Raw genomic sequence first — 17,302 nt, 5'->3', positions numbered from 1 at the left:
ACTCAGCCGCCCGCCACCTCACAAACACCCGGTCCCGTGAACACATCACTCCTGTCCTCTACTCTCTCCACTGGCTCCCGATCAAGGAACGCATCAACTTCAAAACATTGCTCCTCACCTTCAAAGCCCTCCATAGCCTGGCCCCCCTCCTACCTGACTGATCTCCTTCTCCCCTACCACCCCACCCGTTCCCTCCGGTCCTACTCCACTGCCTCCCTCACTGTCCCGTCAGCCTGTAGCTGTTCCGCAACCGTTCCTACTTCCGGGGTAGGCCTGATTGGCCCCGACAGGCACGTGACCCGCCGCGGCCACGCCCCGCGGCAGCCCCAGGAGCAAGCGCGCTACTGCTGGAGTTCGCTTCGCCTTTCACATCGCTGCCGTTGGCGAAAGCAGGAGGATGAGAGGCGAGAGCGTAGATTTAGCTGTGTATCATTTAATCATTTAACATTTGAAAGGCATACATTGTTGTCATACAGAAGTACAGAATACTTTTATCCAAAATGCTTCTTACTGTTACACTGTTAGAGACTGTGCAGTGCACGGCTTTAGTCTCACTCGAGTGAGGAAGACCGCTGGTTCTCCAACATACAGCGGTGTGCTCTTCAGAATGTACCGGGAGAAACGTTTACTGTACCCCGCAGACATAAGCGTCTCACAGGGCTGAGCTGTGCACGGCTTTAGTCTCACTCGAGTGAGGAAGACCGCTGGTTCTCCAACATACAGCGGTGTGCTCTTCAGAATGGACCGCTGGTTCTCCAACATACAGCGGTGTGCTCTTCAGAATGTACCGGGAGAAACGTTTACTGTACCCCGCAGACATAATAAGCATATAAGCAGTGCTTACTAACGTTATTAGTTACGTTATTTCTGACCGAATTAGTAATTCATTTGTCTGCTTTCGCCAACGGCAGCGATGTGAAAGGCGAAGCGAACTCCAGCAGTAGCGCGCTTGCTCCTGGGGCTGCCGCGGGGCGTGGCCGCGGCGGGTCACGTGCCTGTCGGGGCCAATCAGGCCTACCCCGGAAGTAGGAACGGTTGCGGAACAGCTACAGGCGTCCCGTCATCCAAACTTAAAAACTTTGGTGATCGGGCCTTTTCACGCACTGCACCTCGACTCTGGAACTCCCTCCCTCAGACCATCAGAGACTCCCCCACACTCTCCACCTTCAAATCCCGCCTCAACACCCACCTGTTCTCCCTAGCCTTCAACCTTCCCCAACCTTAACCCCCCCCCCCCCCCCCCCCCAACCTGTTTCGATGTTACTGTGGCTTTATGTTTCTGTGTATCTCATGCTGTTTTCCCTGTTTCCCCCGTGGTCTTATGATCCTTTTGTTTCTTTGTTTTTCTTTGTTTCTCTGCCTACTGTCAGCGACTTCGGGTTCCTGAGAAGCGCTATACAAATAAAATGAATTATTAATATTATTATTACCGCCTTCTCCAGAGTCAGACAAGAAGATAGATCTATGCCTATTTCCTCTCTGTGCGTTCAGTAGAAAGCTACCCGGCTGCAAGCTAACCTAGCTTAGCACAAATGAATGGAAGCGGATACAGACCAGCTAGCCTAGCTGTTGGCCAAAAACACTTCTCCCAGAGTTTTAAGCTAGGCTAGTGGTCCGTATCCGTATCCGTATCCGTATCTATCTATCTATCTATCTATCTATCTATCTATCTATCTATCTATCTATCTATCTATCTATCTATCTATCTATCTATCTATCTATCTATCTATCTATCTATCTATCTATCTATCTATCTATCTATCTATCTATCTATCTATCTTCTTGTCTGACTCTGGCGAACACGGTAAGCACGTTTAAAAAAATAATTATAATAATAATGTTACTAATTACATTCTGTATTTGTATTCTGTTATATAGTTTTCTTGTGAGGACCCCAGGAAGACTAATGGCCATTAATTTGACAGCTAATTGGGATCCTAATAAAACATAAAACATTTCCCATCATTTTGCCGTGTTCCTTTAATGGCTCTTTTGAGATTTTTTTTTTAATCTGGTCATTCCAAGGTATTGTCCTCCGTTTGTCAAACATTCAGTCTTTCCAAGGCTGTATTGTCCTCCGTTTGTCAAACATTCATAGTCTTTCCAAGGCTGTATTGTCCTCCGTTTGTCAAACATTCATAGTCTTTCCAAGGCTGTATTGTCCTCCGCTTGTCAAACATTCATAGTCTTTCCAAGGCTGTACTGTCCTCCGCTTGTCAAACATTCATAGTCTTTCCAAGGCTGTACTGTCCTCCGCTTGTCAAACATTCATAGTCTTTCCAAGGCTGTATTGTCCTCCGTTTGTCAAACATTCATAGTCTTTCCAAGGCTGTATTGTCCTCCACTTGTCAAACATTCATAGTCTTTCCAAGGCTGTATTGTCCTCCGCTTGTCAAACATTCATAGTCTTTCCAAGGCTGTATTGTCCTCCGTTTGTCAAACATTCATAGTCTTTCCCGGAGTCCAATTATGTCCCCGGGGTCTTTTCCAGTATATAGGGGCGGAGTTTGTCCGTGCCGTCCAACCAATCCTGAAGGACCAGTGGACCTCTGAGGTGGAGCTTGCATGGAAGGTACATTTTATATATTTTTTTTGTATTAACCTTTATTTACCCAGGGTAGGTTTGATTGATTGATTGATTGATTGAAAATTGATTGAAAACTTTATTAACAGATTGCAGAATGGGTACAATACAGTACAGCTCAATACACACAATTGTTAAGGGGATGCAGACCAGAGAAAGACTTTCGTCTTGTTTACATCAGGGTCCCCCATTTCGCTGAGCAGATGCTCTTTTTCAGCTACGCCCTGCTTCACATTCACACAGTTCCATTCACACCTGGGAGCTGCCCAGTACAACCACAGTCTGACACCTGGGAGCTGCCCAGTACAACCACAGTCTGCCACCTGGGAGCTGCCCAGTACAACCACAGTCTGACACCTGGGAGCTGCCCAGTACAACCACAGTCTGACACCTGGGAGCTGCCCAGTACAACCACAGTCTGACACCTGGGAGCTGCCCAGTACAACCACAGTCTGACACCTGGGAGCTGCCCAGTACAACCACAGTCTGACACCTGGGAGCTGCCCAGTACAACCACAGTCTGCCAGCCACCGTTGGCCACTGAGCAACTCCACTGGAGCAGTTGGGGGTTAAGTGCCTTGCTCAAGTAGGAGGAACAGTGTACAGGCACCAGAAATCTGTCAAATAGGACTTGCAAAGGATCCTTTGATTATAGTATATTTGTTAATAGGTTGGCTATGTCATCAGGTTTAGACTATTTGAGAGACAATTTAGTATACCTTTTTATTTATTATTTTGTGTGTATTATATTTTAATAAAAAATTGTTATTGCTCTGTAACATAGAATTTAGCAACTGTAATCCGTTACAGCCATGTTAAGATACGATAAAATTAGATTATGTTATTATATTTTTTATACCCAAATTATTCTATAGTTATTATTCTATGGGGCGACAGTGGCTCAGGAGGTAGAGCAGTCGTCTGGTAATCCGGAGGTTCCCGGTTCGATTCTTGCACCTCCCGGGCAGCATGTCGAAGTGTCCTTGAGCACTTAACCCCTAACTGCTTCCGATGAGCAGGTGGTTGCCTTGCATGGTTGCCTCCGTCGTCGGTGTGTGAATGTGTGGGTGAATGGGTAAAATGTGAGGAACAAATTGTGAAGTGCTTTGGATAAATGCAGCCATTTACCATTATAGTAGTGTTATCAGTTCTGAAATGTAAAATGTACCTATATACTCAGAACATTCTCTCAGTGCTCTCAGTGTCATCTCTAAGATATCTCCCAATTCATTGTCTATGGAGCAGCTTCAGACTTTATACTTGATGACATCGCAATTTAGAGTTTTAGGGCTCTCGTTTTTGGGTGAGAGATGTTTATGTTCACTAATATTTCTTAGACCATAGGAGTAACTATCTTATAATTGAGAATGTGCGTAGTTCCCCTTTAAGCATGTTCTCTCTATAATCCAATAATTACCATTGTTTGCTTCACAGCAACTGTGGGGGATAAATGACGCACAGAGAAGCAGTAGGCAGCCTAAAAACCTGAACAGTTTGAGAAAATAGATACAACTATAACCTACAGATTGTGTTTTAGCAGGTCTGTATGGACACTCAACTATAACCTACTGAGGGCTGCGGGTGTTTGGGTCAGTAGCAAATAATAGGGACTCTTTCTAAGTTATTTGTATAATGAATAACCACTAAACTGCTTAAGCAGACATTAAGGAGAAGGGGGGAAATAAACAACAAAAAACGACCTTTACAGGTGGAAGCCTCAAAGTGAGTATTTAGGAAAATAAATCAAGTCCAAAAAACAGGACAACACTCAATAAAGAGGTATTGTAGAAAAAACGAAATAAGCCACAAAAGCACCTCCTAATAACATCGGGTTTATGTTCAGATTCAGATTCCTTTATTGTCACTTATTTCAGTACTTTGCAGCAAGAAGAGTGAAAATCTATTTATTGTGGTCCCTCGACTATAGCAGCTTCCAATAATAAAATACAATACATTTAGCATAGAATAAAATAAGATGACTAAAACAAGATTACTATATACAGTTCTAAAAAGTGTGCATTGCAGATCAGGATATAGATATTTTACTATGAAATTGAATAACAAAATGGTTATGTACAGTTCCAAAGAAAAAATTTGGTGTGATGTGCAATGAGCAGTTTTATTTTTATTTTTATCATCAGCAGCAGTGTTCTGAAGTGGGGGGGGGGGGGGGGGGGGGGGTTAGGGGGCGTCAATGGGCTCTGTTGATGAGTCTGATGGCTTGGGGGAAAAACTGTTCTTCAGCCGGTTGGTTCTGGCTGTGTGGCTGCGGTAGCGCTTTTCAGACCGCATCAGCTGGAACAGTCCATGATTGGGGTGGTTAAGGTCCTTGATAATTTTCCGGGCTTTTTTGATGCACCAGCTCTCATATATTTCCTGGATGGAAGGAAGCAAATGACCAAAAGGAACAAAGGAAAACTGTCATGAAAAGAAACACTGCAATAAAAGGCTCAGCTTCTAGAAAACAAAAGTATAAAATAAATCCAGTAGCCTAAAACAAGAATGGCTACAAAGAAAGGCTAAATGCCGAATAGGGCAGAGATCAGCGCTACAATTTAATATAACAAGCCTGACCGGAATGATAATAACCAACACAAAAGGAAATGAGAAAGCAGCTAACCCTGCGAGACTCAAACTTAAATAGACTCAGCTACCATTAGGCACAGCTGCACTGAATCAGGTGCAATCAAGCCCACACACCTGCCTTACCATGAGGCTATTAACCGTCGTTGATAAGTATTCAAAATGTAGTGTCCCAGTCAAGGATGGATATTGTGCTGTAAATAGTGCAGATGGTAGACAGACTTAGGCGTTCAAGTAGTATGGTTGTCTTTTTGTGGGTGCCGGCCCATATAGGAGTTCGAGGGAATGAGTTTGCGGACAAGTTGGCCAAAGGAGCTTGTGGACTTAATGGAGTTACGATGAATGTACAGATTAGTAAGGCTGAAATAGTCAAAATGAAGGTTAGGGAAAAATGGAAAGGCATGTGGGATAATGAGAGGTTAGGGAGATGGTTTTATGGGGTGCAAAAGAGGGTGGGTTGGAGTAGGGCTACTAGTAGGAGCAAGCAAGAGGACGTGTTTACAAGGATGAGGTTGGGGCATACAGGGTTGAATAGTACGTTAGTTATGTTAAAAAAGCATATTAATGGACAATGTGAGTGTAGTGTTAGTCTAGAAACGGTAGAACATGTGGTAGAACAGTGTACATTGTATCAAAGGCAAAGGAAAGGTCTTATTAGGGATTTGAAGAGGGAAAAGATAGCACTTAAAATAGTTGATATTTTGCAAAGGAATTCTGGGGAAGTGTGTATGGAGAGTTTGTTTTATTTTTTGAGAACGACGTTTATTTTATAGGATTTAGGACATCCAGATCCACACTCCTTTTCAGTAGATGGCGGTAATGCTCGTCGAAAGTGTTTGCCAACCGCCAAAAAATAGAAAAGAAGAAGAAGAAGAATTAACCACAGAGGCCAGTGATTGACAGCTGTTCCTCACAGGAAGATGAATAATAGACAACTGTCCCTCACAGGAAGACGAAATAGACAGCTGTCCCTCACAGAAAGACGAAATAAAGCAAAAACCATGACACCTACACATTATGTTTTATCCAGGTCTGTCTGGACAACACTCAACTATAACCTACACATTGTGTTTTATCCAGGTCTGTCTGGACACTCAACTGACATACTGTGTGTAGATATTACATCAGTGTAATATCAAGCTACAGAATCCTTGCTAATATGCAACCAATGAGCTCTTGTCCCCATAAAACCCCAGAGAGAGCACATGGAGCACCCATCTAGAAGAGAGAGAGAGGAACTGGGGCGGTATTTGAATGGCTGAATCTGTTATTACTTTATTACTATGCTTTGTTTAGATTAGATTTATTGTCATTGCACAAGTACAAGTACAGAATACAACGAAATTAAGTCTAACCAGACTGCAAAGGAGCAGTAAAGTGCATAGCAGTATACAGTATAACATGTGAAAATGTGGAGTATATATGACAAAGATACAGAGTAAATATGCTAAGCTAATGTATGTGCAGTATTATTATATACAGTGGTACAAGTATGCATATACTATAGTAATACTAATACACCAGTCTAGCCAGCGGGGAAACTAATATGAGTAGATATGGATATATATATATATATACAGATATAGATGCATGGAATACAGCTTAGCACAAATTAAAGCAAAATTGGATCAGCTAGTTTAGCTGTTGGCCAAAATCACCTCTCCCGGAGTTAAACAAAAGGGCAGTTTTAAACACACCCCCTACACAAGTCAGCTGATACCTGAAACAGAGTTCAGCTTTAAGATGCCGTTAGAAGACATTTCCCAAGGCAGCCAGTCAGCACTTGAGACAGTACATGAGTTTGCAATTGTCTCAACTTGCACAAAAAGATATTCTCAGAGGGATCGATAGAAACCCATTTCAGTACGGAGGAGGTGTGAGGGCTTTGTTATTTTATCACACAACTGGATTACACTACTGGTGTGAGGGCTTTGTTATTTTATCACACAACTGGATTACACTACTGGATGTTCCTCGGGTCAATCTGAAAGACTGCTTTTAGCTTTTGTGCTCCAGTCCAGACTCTACAAAGCACTTCAAGTTTCAAGTTTGTTTATTATTTGTCATAATAAAATACAGAATACTTTATGATGAAATGCTTGTTTCTGTATGAGCCCCTGAGAGTGTGCTACATAAAGTTTAAAAAAAAGTAATTAAGAAGTAAGTAAAAAGTAAGTAAAGTCAATATACAATACAGAGTAAAATTAGTAACAGTGAGGTACAATGCAGAAATGAGATGAGGTACAACACTTAGGGTAAGGTGCAAATGAGGTATGAATGTAGTGCAAATCTCTTTTAATAATAGATAAATATAAAGTGTGTTAAAGTGAGTAAAATGAGTGGTAAGGTGAGTGTTTGATTAAAGTGAGTGTGTACATGTGGATGAGTGTGCAGTGTGTGTACAAGTTCAAGTTTCAAGTTTCTTTAATAGTTGTCATACAGAAGTACAGAATACTTTTATACAAAATGCTTCTTACTGTTACGCTCCAGAGACTGTGCTAGACAAGATAAGTATGAAATAAAATAGTATAGCATGTAAAATAGAAGTAAAAATAGAGGTCACAGTGTTCAGTATAGACATATGTACAATGTTCGATGCATGATGGGTTGTTACATAGTGTCATTGTCATTGAGCCTCCTGATGGCCTGGGGATAGAAGCTCCTTCTGAGTCTCTCTGTAAATCAAATCAAATGTATTTGTAAGGCCCGACAACACACGTTAACTGACAGACATACTTTTAAGTGTGGTTCGAGCTCTAGGCTGTTTCAAATTGAGTGTTCTTCTTAAATTATACATCACCTCTCGTTCTTTAAACACAATTTGTAAGTTACATGGCAGTTGATAACTTCTAGCTTCAAAAACTATCTCTGCTGTTTTAAGGTCAACTAAGTCGAGGAACTTTAATGCCCTTAGTTCAAAAAACAGTGTGTTTGTAGGATGGAGATAACTAACATTGTTCACAACCCTTATTGCCTTTTTCTGTAAAATGATAATAGGATTCAGATTAGTTTTGTATGTGTTTCCCCAAGTTTCTATACAGTAAGTTAGATATGGTAATAAAAGAGTACGATAAATTGTGTATAATGATCTCAAATTTAATATGTGTCTGGTTTTTCTTAAGATACCTAAGCTACGCGCTGTTTTTTTCTTTACATAGTTAATATGAGTTTTCCAGCTGAGGTTTTGGTCTATCACGACCCCCAAAAAAGTATATTCCTTTACTCTTTCAAGATGAACATTATCTATGCATATCTCTACTTGAGTATCCGGATGTATTTTTTTTATTACCAAACAAAATAAATGTAGACTTACTTATATTTAAGGAGAGTTTGTTAGTATCAAGCCAACATTTCATCTTCCCCAGTTCACCTGTAATATTTGTTAGCAACTGTTGTAGGTCTGCACCTGAACAGAAAATATTGGTATCATCTGCAAAAATGACAAATTTAAGTGTATCAGAAACATCAATGATATCATTAATATACAATATAAATAATTTCGGCCCCAAAATGGATCCTTGCGGTACCCCACATGTTATCACTTTGCAGGATGATCTGGTCTCCCCCATCTGCACACATTGTTTCCTATTTTCTATGTAACTTTTTATCCAACTGAGCCCTATCCCTCTAATTCCATACTTTAAGTTTTCTGAGTAAAATATCATGGTCAATGGTATCGAAAGCTTTTTTCAGATCAATAAAAACTCTAGCCCCTTTCGTGACTTTCGGTTTGCAAGCCTGTGGCTTTTGTGACCGGAGTCACTTGCCCACCCGCCCCGATCACCCAGTAGAGAAACGACCAAGCGCCGTCAAGGGGCTCGCGGTGTGTCAAGAATACATCAGATCTGAATTTCAAAGATACCCAGCGTACAATATGGGTCCAACACAGCTCCACGATGGGGTCTGGAAGCTCGCAGTTGCCAATAAACAGTTTAAAACATTGTTACTCGACGAGTGGTATTTACAGACCGAACGTCCATCTCCGCCGTTGGTGTCACAGCGCATGCGCACCATGCCGCGTTCACGTTACTGGGAAGAAGCGGAAGAACCAGCTTCCGACTGGGAAAAACCATTCACGTCAGCCTCCTAGTGGTAATTCCTACTAGGACATATGGGATTCTTTTATAGACCCCATATCTCCCACTTCGCGTCACGAATTGCGGAAGTATGGATGTGGGCGTTTCATCCATAGATATATATAGAGTCAAAGCGTGAAGCTTCCTAGTTGTAGCAACGAGATGTCCTCTGGTTCTTCCGCTTCTTCCCAGTAACGTGAACGCGGCATGGTGCGCATGCGCTGTGACACCAACGGCGGAGATGGACGTTCGGTCTGTAAATACCACTCGTCGAGTAACAATGTTTTAAACTGTTTATTGGCAACTGCGAGCTTCCAGACCCCATCGTGGAGCTGTGTTGGACCCATATTGTACGCTGGGTATCTTTGAAATTCAGATCTGATGTATTCTTGACACACCGCGAGCCCCTTGACGGCGCTTGGTCGTTTCTCTACTGGGTGATCGGGGCGGGTGGGCAAGTGACTCCGGTCACAAAAGCCACAGGCTTGCAAACCGAAAGTCACGAAAGGGGCTATAAAAACTCCAACTGCATACTGTTTATTATCGATTGAATTTGTTAACTCTTCTGCTACCTGCATGAGAGCCATTGATGTGGATCTGTTAGTTCTGAATCCATACTGGCTATCAATCAATATCTCATTCTTATCAATAAAACTGTCCAGACGTGCAAAAAAAAGTTTTTCCAGAATTTTAGAAAATTGAGGAAGTAAAGAAACAGGCCTATAATTTGTAAAAACATTTTTTTCTCCTGCTTTATGTATTGGAATTACTTTGGCTGTTTTCATTTCAGTTGGAAAGGTCCCCATCCTAAAAGATAGATTACATATGAAAGTAATTGGATGAGGATCTACAATTTCTTTGATTCGTTTTTGTCTATCCCATTCACATCTGTAGATGTTTTATTCTTGAGATTGTTTACAATGTCAATCAATTATTTCCATATTAGATACGTCATACAAAAAGATTGTGGATGGGTTTCTATCTGTATTGTTCTGCAATAGCTCCCCCTTGTGGAGGCTTGATCTTCCTTGCAAGATCTGGGCCAACATTTACAAAAAGATTATTAAACTCCTCCACCATGTTGGTTATTTCCGTTCCATTTACAGAAAAATGATCAATATAGCCTGGTTTGTTATTTGATTTTCCAATTATTGTGTTTATAATTTTCCATGTTCCTTTAATATCCTTTATTAATTTCTAGTAAGTTATTATAATAATCCTTCTTACGTTTTCTTATAGTATCTATTAATTTATTTTTATATATTTGATTTCTTTCTGTTTAGTTCTATGCTTGATGAAATCTCTATAAAGAGTATTCTTCTTTTTACAGGCATTTGAAATACCTTTTGTTATCCATGGTTTATCTGGCTTCCTAGTTTGTTGGCTACTTTGCTGCAGAAAAGGACAGAAACGATCATATAAAGTCATGAATGTATTCAGAAAGCAGCCATATGCTGAGTCCACATCAGTTGCTTCAAACACCTCAACCCATTGCTGGAGAGCCAGTTCCCTTTTGAGTGCCCCTATTGAGTCCTCTGAAAGGTGCCTTTTATTACACATTTTCTGAGATTCCCTCTTTGGCTGATTATTATCTTCTATTATTACAAAAACTGGTAAGTGATCCGTTATATCATTTGTCAGCAGTCCGCACACAATTCTATTATTTATAACATCAGTGAAAATGTTATCGATCAAAGTAGCAGAATGAGAGGTTATTCTGCTAGGCTTATTAATTATCGGGAAGAGGCCTAGGCCAGTGGTTCCCAAAGTCGGGGTCGCGACCCAAAGGTGGGCCGCGAGCAGCCACGGATGGGCCGCGAGATGATTTAAAAATTTTTTTTTTTTTTTTTGTCAGGTCACTGAACTTAGAAGCAGGCCAGGACAGTGTTTCTAGTTGTATTCTAAAATTCTATTCTATTGTATTCTAAAATGTGACTATATGGTTTTATATTAACTTAAAGAGGAACTATCTTATAAATGGCCTTTTTGAGTGTTTAGCATTGTTTCCTAGCTATGTGAACTTATATTAATATGATCTATGTCTCAAAATTCTCATATTGGCGCATTCTTCCAATTCTCCTCTCACAATATTCACCCTCACTGAACTGAGTCGTTTGAAAATTTATATTAACTTAATAAATAAACAAAAACGAAAAATCTACTTATTTCAACGAACATTTCAAACTAAATAACAGATTATGCACATAAAACGCTGAAAACAACCGAAGCAACAATAGTATTTTAATGAGGCTATTATTATTATCATTATTATTTTGCAACAAGTTAGCCCTCTCATAAATAGCACATATAAATGAATAACTAACTTGAACTAACTTAATAGGATTGAAGTGATATTTGGCTTAAAAAATCGGTCAGCTGGCAAAAAAAAAAAAAAAAAAGGCCAGACGATGTGCATTGGGCCGCGGCTCTCTGACGCCTTATTTTCTGGGTCCCGGCCTGAAAAGTTTGGGAACCCCTGGCCTAGGCTATGCATGGTTGATGTAAAATCATCTATATTCGTTTTTTTGTCTGGGTTTAAAATATTGATATTAAAGTCGCCACAAATGAATGTAACCTTTTGCTCTATGTTAGTAAGTAGCTCTTCCATATTTTCTCTACTACTAGGGTTGGGCATCGTTTGGATTTGAACGATTCTCGATTCCGATTCTTTGAGGTGCAGGTCAAAACAGTCACAGCTTATTTCGCAGGAGATTTTTATTTATTTTTTTATCTTTAATTTTTTCCCCCATACTATTCACATTGTCAGTTGACTTGATACAGTTTAATTTGGTTGCTGTACTGTAACTAGGGTATTAATTAACAAAGTAAAGAATTTTAAGAATCGAAATTAAGAATCGAAATGCAAATATGTTACTTCTGGTTCCAGAACCGGAAGTTAGGAACCGGTTCCTATTAGAACCGGTTCTCGGTGCCCAACCCTACTTACTACTATACAATATACAGTTATACTCTATGTCACTATCGCATAATAGTGTATGCTATACTACCTACACTATACAAAAACATCCAGTTATGATTTTTTTGCCCTTTAAAGTGACCTTTTTTCTTTCCTTTAAAGTGACCTTTTCTTATGTGTTTAAAGTGACCTATGGTGTGTTTGTGTGTGAGAGATTGCAGAATGTGTGCTTGTGTGTGGAGAGATCAGTGTTCAATGTTCTGATGGCCTGGGGGAAGAAGCTGAGCCTGAGTCTCTCTGTTCTTGCTGCGTGTATGCGGAGGCGCCTGCCTGACCGCAGCAGCTTGAATATTGGTGTGTTTCAAAAGGATTCAGCATGGAATCTATGGTGGAAATTATTCCAGTCACAGCCTTTTCCTCAGCATGGATATGGGTGCTGTCAAGGTCCTTACATTTTCGTATTTCAGGAGATTTACCAGCCATTGACTCACATCGTCTTGCTATGTTGCAACAATATCCAGCGATAGGCCGCGTCTTGATTTGGTGTTATCCCGATCCAACCACCCTTTGTCTTGGAATCTCTGTTGCATGTTTGCTCAATAGCCTGGTCACAAGCTATGGAGGAGAATCCATGGTCACTTTGACATTGGACCGTCCACTGGCCTTTAACACGCGGCACGGTGGTGTAGTGGTTAACACTGTCGCCTCACAGCAAGAAGGTCCAGGGTTCGATTCCCGCTTGGGGACCAGGTTTCCATGATGCCAGGTACCCAGGTGGGTTATCTCCCAGGCTTTTCTGTGTGGAGTTTGCATGTTCTCCCCCCATGCTCGCAAGGGTTTCCCCCCTGATAAGATAAACCCAATGGAAAAACATGCACAACAACAGATCGCTAACGCTGTGGCGTCCTTGACGAAGACGGGCAGGAGCACTTGGATTGGTCCCCTGGCGTGGCTCACGTTGACGCCTGTCTGCTCCCGGCTGCCCTTGGGGGGGAAGGACGACAGGGTTTGGGTTAATCGCAGAGACGAATCGCATCGGCGATCCTACAGAGACAATACATGCGTGTGTGTTCCGGTGTGTGTGTGTTGAGGATAATTGCATGCCAATTAAAGACCTCTGAGCAAGTCCTGCATTATAACACTGAGCTCATTGTGGCAAGAAGGATGTGTGAGGGGCAAATTGACCATTTCCAGCCAGTATAAATACCTTGCATAATTCACACGATCGTAAGCAAAGAACCAGGCCATCATCAGGCGCAATGTGGAGAGGTGTAGCTGCCAGTCAGATTCTCGTGTTGCCCTCACAAACAGAGTATTTGCACCATGGTCCATGTCGATGTATGAACTCCAGAAAGCAAACATTGGGTTTTCTGCACTTTTCCTTTGAACAAAAGCGGCATAATTTGAGCACATTGTCAAATGTCTCATTTGCACACATTGCTCTCTCTGGGAATGCACATGTGATATCACTGATCACATCCATATACTTGTTTTTCTCTTAATAAAAATAATAATTAATTTAAGTTATAGAGCGCTCCTCAGTAACCGAAGTCGCTCTTGTGTGGCAAAGAGTCTAATAGAGCTGCCGCGGTATTGATTATTTCCTTACCGCACAAATTTGCAAAATATTTCCTACCGCCGCGGTTTTTACATAAAAAAAAAAAAAAAAAAGTTTGAATGCATTTTTTTTTAGTAGTAGTCTACTCTTTATAGCATATAGCCTGCCTCTAGTCTAAATGTCTATCTTTAGAGGATGACTTTGCAGCATGAATATTGTTTGGGATTCGGCAAGCACGCATTCGTTATTAAAAGTGAAACACGGATTCGAAGTCTCCCCTCTGGTCGTGCGCCGTTCACTAGGTGTCGCGGGCAGGAGTGGTAGCGGCGCGCCCGCCGGTTACCCCCCCGACCCTTTCTTCTTATAACGTTACTACTTATGATTACAAAGGCATTCGATTTGTGGCATTAACGTTAGTATAGTTACACGTTCGTATTTACCGGACCATAGCAAGGCAAGCGTTACTAAATTAATATCTAAGTTCCTTTCTTTGCTCAGAGCGTGCCGAGTTGTACCCATTCTGCGGTCTGTTAATAAAGTTTTCAATCAGACAAGTGTATAGAACGAAGGGCTTTTATTATAACATTTCGTTGCAGTAAAATCATTATGCCTCGTTCCCTGAGGAGCGACGGCAATCCACTCCGGTCTCCGGTGGGAGCTAACGTACTATTAGCCGTGTTGTGACTGAGCTCTGATCAATGGCTCATGGCTGAGATTCAGGAAGTAAAAGCACTTCGCGTATCTCTTCTGACCAATCTGTGGTCTGCAGTGTTTCATGTGACTTTTCTGGTACCCAATAGGGTCGCTTGGAATCTCGACAGAGAAGTAGGGTATATCTGCAGAGCCGCAAGCCCAACGAGAGCGTAATAATAATAATAATATAATAAAAAACAGCGGTGATGCCGGTATTCAGCCCAGCTGCGGTGGGCATGATGTAACAGCGATACCGCGGTAATACCGATACCGCGGCAGCTCTAGAGTCTAATAAGGCGAGAAATCGAATGCGCTGCAGACTCTCATACATAAGTTTGTGTGCCCTTATGCTGTGGTTGTAGTTATGACCACTGATCACCCCATTGATGGATCCTGGGGCAACAACTTCAGATTCTATGAGTATGTCTTGCAGTCCTGCATCTCCAAATCTTTTTCCTAGAATGCTCAGGTAGGACATGGAAACTCACCTAGTCTAATCACTAGACACTTTGTTAAGTCATCATCTTTCCAGTGGATCCGCTGCATATATGGCTTGATCGAAAACTAACACTACATGGTCCAGTTCCAGCTGATCTGCGACTTTGATACTTCGCTTCAGAATGGTATTTACTGTGGACATCTGTGTAGGTGAAGCCTCAATGACTGGAAGTGCTAGCACCTTGAAGCAATGTATGGAAAGGAAACCAGTCCAGCTTGGGATAGTGCATTTTGCTATCCTGGAGAATCCCTCCCACCCCCTCTAGTCAAGATGAGAAGCACGTTCAGTCACAGACTCATACGCTCCCCGACACTCAAGTAACCACCTTGGCCAGTCCTTCATACCAGCAGCCATCAGGCTCCACAACAGTGGGCAGGGACTGCTGCCAGACATCCAACTACAACTACTAGGAACCTAAAAAGGACAATAACACTACCTTATGCACCTTATGTGAATACTGTATACTTCAGTTAGTTAGTTAATTATATTGATTTGTTATATTTTCTACACTGCTTGTTTTTACTACCTGGCTGTACCTCCCCTCCCCCATGCTGCTATGATGCCTGAATTTCCCCAAGGGGATCAATAAAGGAATATCTTATCTTATTTTTCAGCATCTATGGACTTCACTGAAACATACGGCAGTTCAGTTTGTGCAACAGACACTGTGCTAAGCCTGTAGGGCAGGGCTATTCAACTGGCGGCCCGCGGGCCAGATCCGGCCCGCGGGATGATTCTGACCGGCCCGCCAAAGATTACATGATTACACTTTTTTCTTTTCATGTCAACGTTAACACGCACAATTGAGCCAAAAGTCACTCAATTAATGACAGATTTAATTGATAAATTGAGGGAAAACTTTGCAAGTCGATTTGATGAATTTGAGAATTGATGCATTTTGTGAGCAACCCATTTGCCAATGTAGCTGCTATTTCCACAAAAGGACAAGAGTTCCTTGCATCGCTTCACATTGATGAAGGTCTCCTGCAACTTGAAATAATTGACATGCAAGCATCATCTGCTCTGAAGCAGGCACTTGAGAATGAATCCACCACAACATTTTGGATAAAGTGTATTCGTGTGAAGACATTCCCCAAAATAAAAACGCTGGCAATATCTGTGCTAACAATGTTTGGCTCAACACCTGTGAATCCAGTTTCTCTCACATGAATGCCATTAAAACAAGCAACCATGCCTCCTTGACAAATGAGCATTTGCATCACTGTTTGCGGGTAGCCCTCACTTCCTATGAACCCTCTTTCTCTGCCATTGCCCAGTCAAAGAAGTGCAATCACTCTCATTAGATGTGTGTATGTAGGCTAGGCCTGTCTGCCCCCCACCCCCCTGATGTTTGAGAGTTAAGAGTCGACAATAAGTGCTAATAAGATGCTGTGATTTGCTGTTGTTGCACAGACATGAAGCACTTTTTCATAAGCTCAGATGCACTATAAATGTGTTTTTTTGTTCAAGTGTTGATGTTAGAATGTTCAGATGCACATCATGCACTTGTTTGTTTTTTATTTTATTTTTATATTGAAATGTTGAAGAGGAGATGTTGCAGTTGTTGCACAGTCATAAATGAAGCACTTTTTGCAGGAGATGTTGCAGATGTGGCACATAAATGAAGCACTTTTTTTGAAAAGTATACTACTTCTGCAATGTAGTTAAATAAAGGTTGTGAAAATGTGGTTGCGTGTTGTGTCAAGTGTACATATATTCATAGCACGGGGAGGCGCCGTGGCAGTCCGGCCCCTGGCCCCTTGGGTTTCTGACAATGTGGCCCCCTGAACAATTTAGTTGAATAGCCCTGCTGTAGGGCTCCGCCTGCAATGGAATGCTTTCATGATGAATTAAATTCTGTGACCCTTGTCTTTTAGACTGTTTGGTACTGTTCTACAGGGATGCTAGGGGACCTTTGAAGGAAGAAACTCCTTTCTGTAGTGGCTGTCTTCTCACAGAAGATGCTGTAGCTGCTGACATCAAACTGTGGGTTGTTTCTGATACACACACACACACACACACTTAAAGGGGAACTATCTTATAAATGACCTTTTCCAGTGTTTAGGGTTATTTTCTAGCTATGTGGACTTATAGTAATAGGATCTATGTCTCTAATTCTCGATTTGGCGCATTCTTCCAATTCTCCCCTGACAAAAATGTCCCTCCCTCAAGTGAGTCATCTGAAAATTTGCCTATATGGGACGTCATATGGTGCATTTGCATAATAACACCCGCCCCCTCTAGCTGCCCGCCGAGCGAGAGAAGCAGAGAACTGTAAACGCTCTGCGTGTCTCCCTCTCCCTCTCGAGGAAGTGAAGTCCACCACCGTGCTGCGCTACAGCTCATGCTCCCGAACCGAGAGAGAACTGTAAACGCTCTGCGTGTCTCCCTC

At 41.8% G+C, this 17,302-nt stretch overlaps 1 protein-coding gene across 1 annotated transcript in view; it reads left to right on the top strand.

Moving 5' to 3' along the window:
* LOC311228395 (neuroglobin-like) overlaps positions 1-17,302 on the top strand; it is a gene marked incomplete at both ends in the record, with an annotated part of 64,823 nt that overhangs the window by 27,853 nt on the left and 19,668 nt on the right. The window contains one exon of the mRNA XM_084314302.1: positions 2,492-2,572. Within this exon, the coding sequence (XP_084170428.1) occupies positions 2,492-2,572 (81 nt within the window). The remainder of the gene's footprint in view (positions 1-2,491; positions 2,573-17,302) is intronic.

Source organism: Notolepis coatsorum (assembly GCF_963971535.1).
Source record: "Notolepis coatsorum genome assembly, chromosome: 5".
Classification (NCBI taxonomy): Eukaryota; Metazoa; Chordata; class Actinopteri; order Aulopiformes; family Paralepididae; genus Notolepis; species Notolepis coatsorum.
This window is presented reverse-complemented; position numbering and strand designations above follow the sequence as displayed.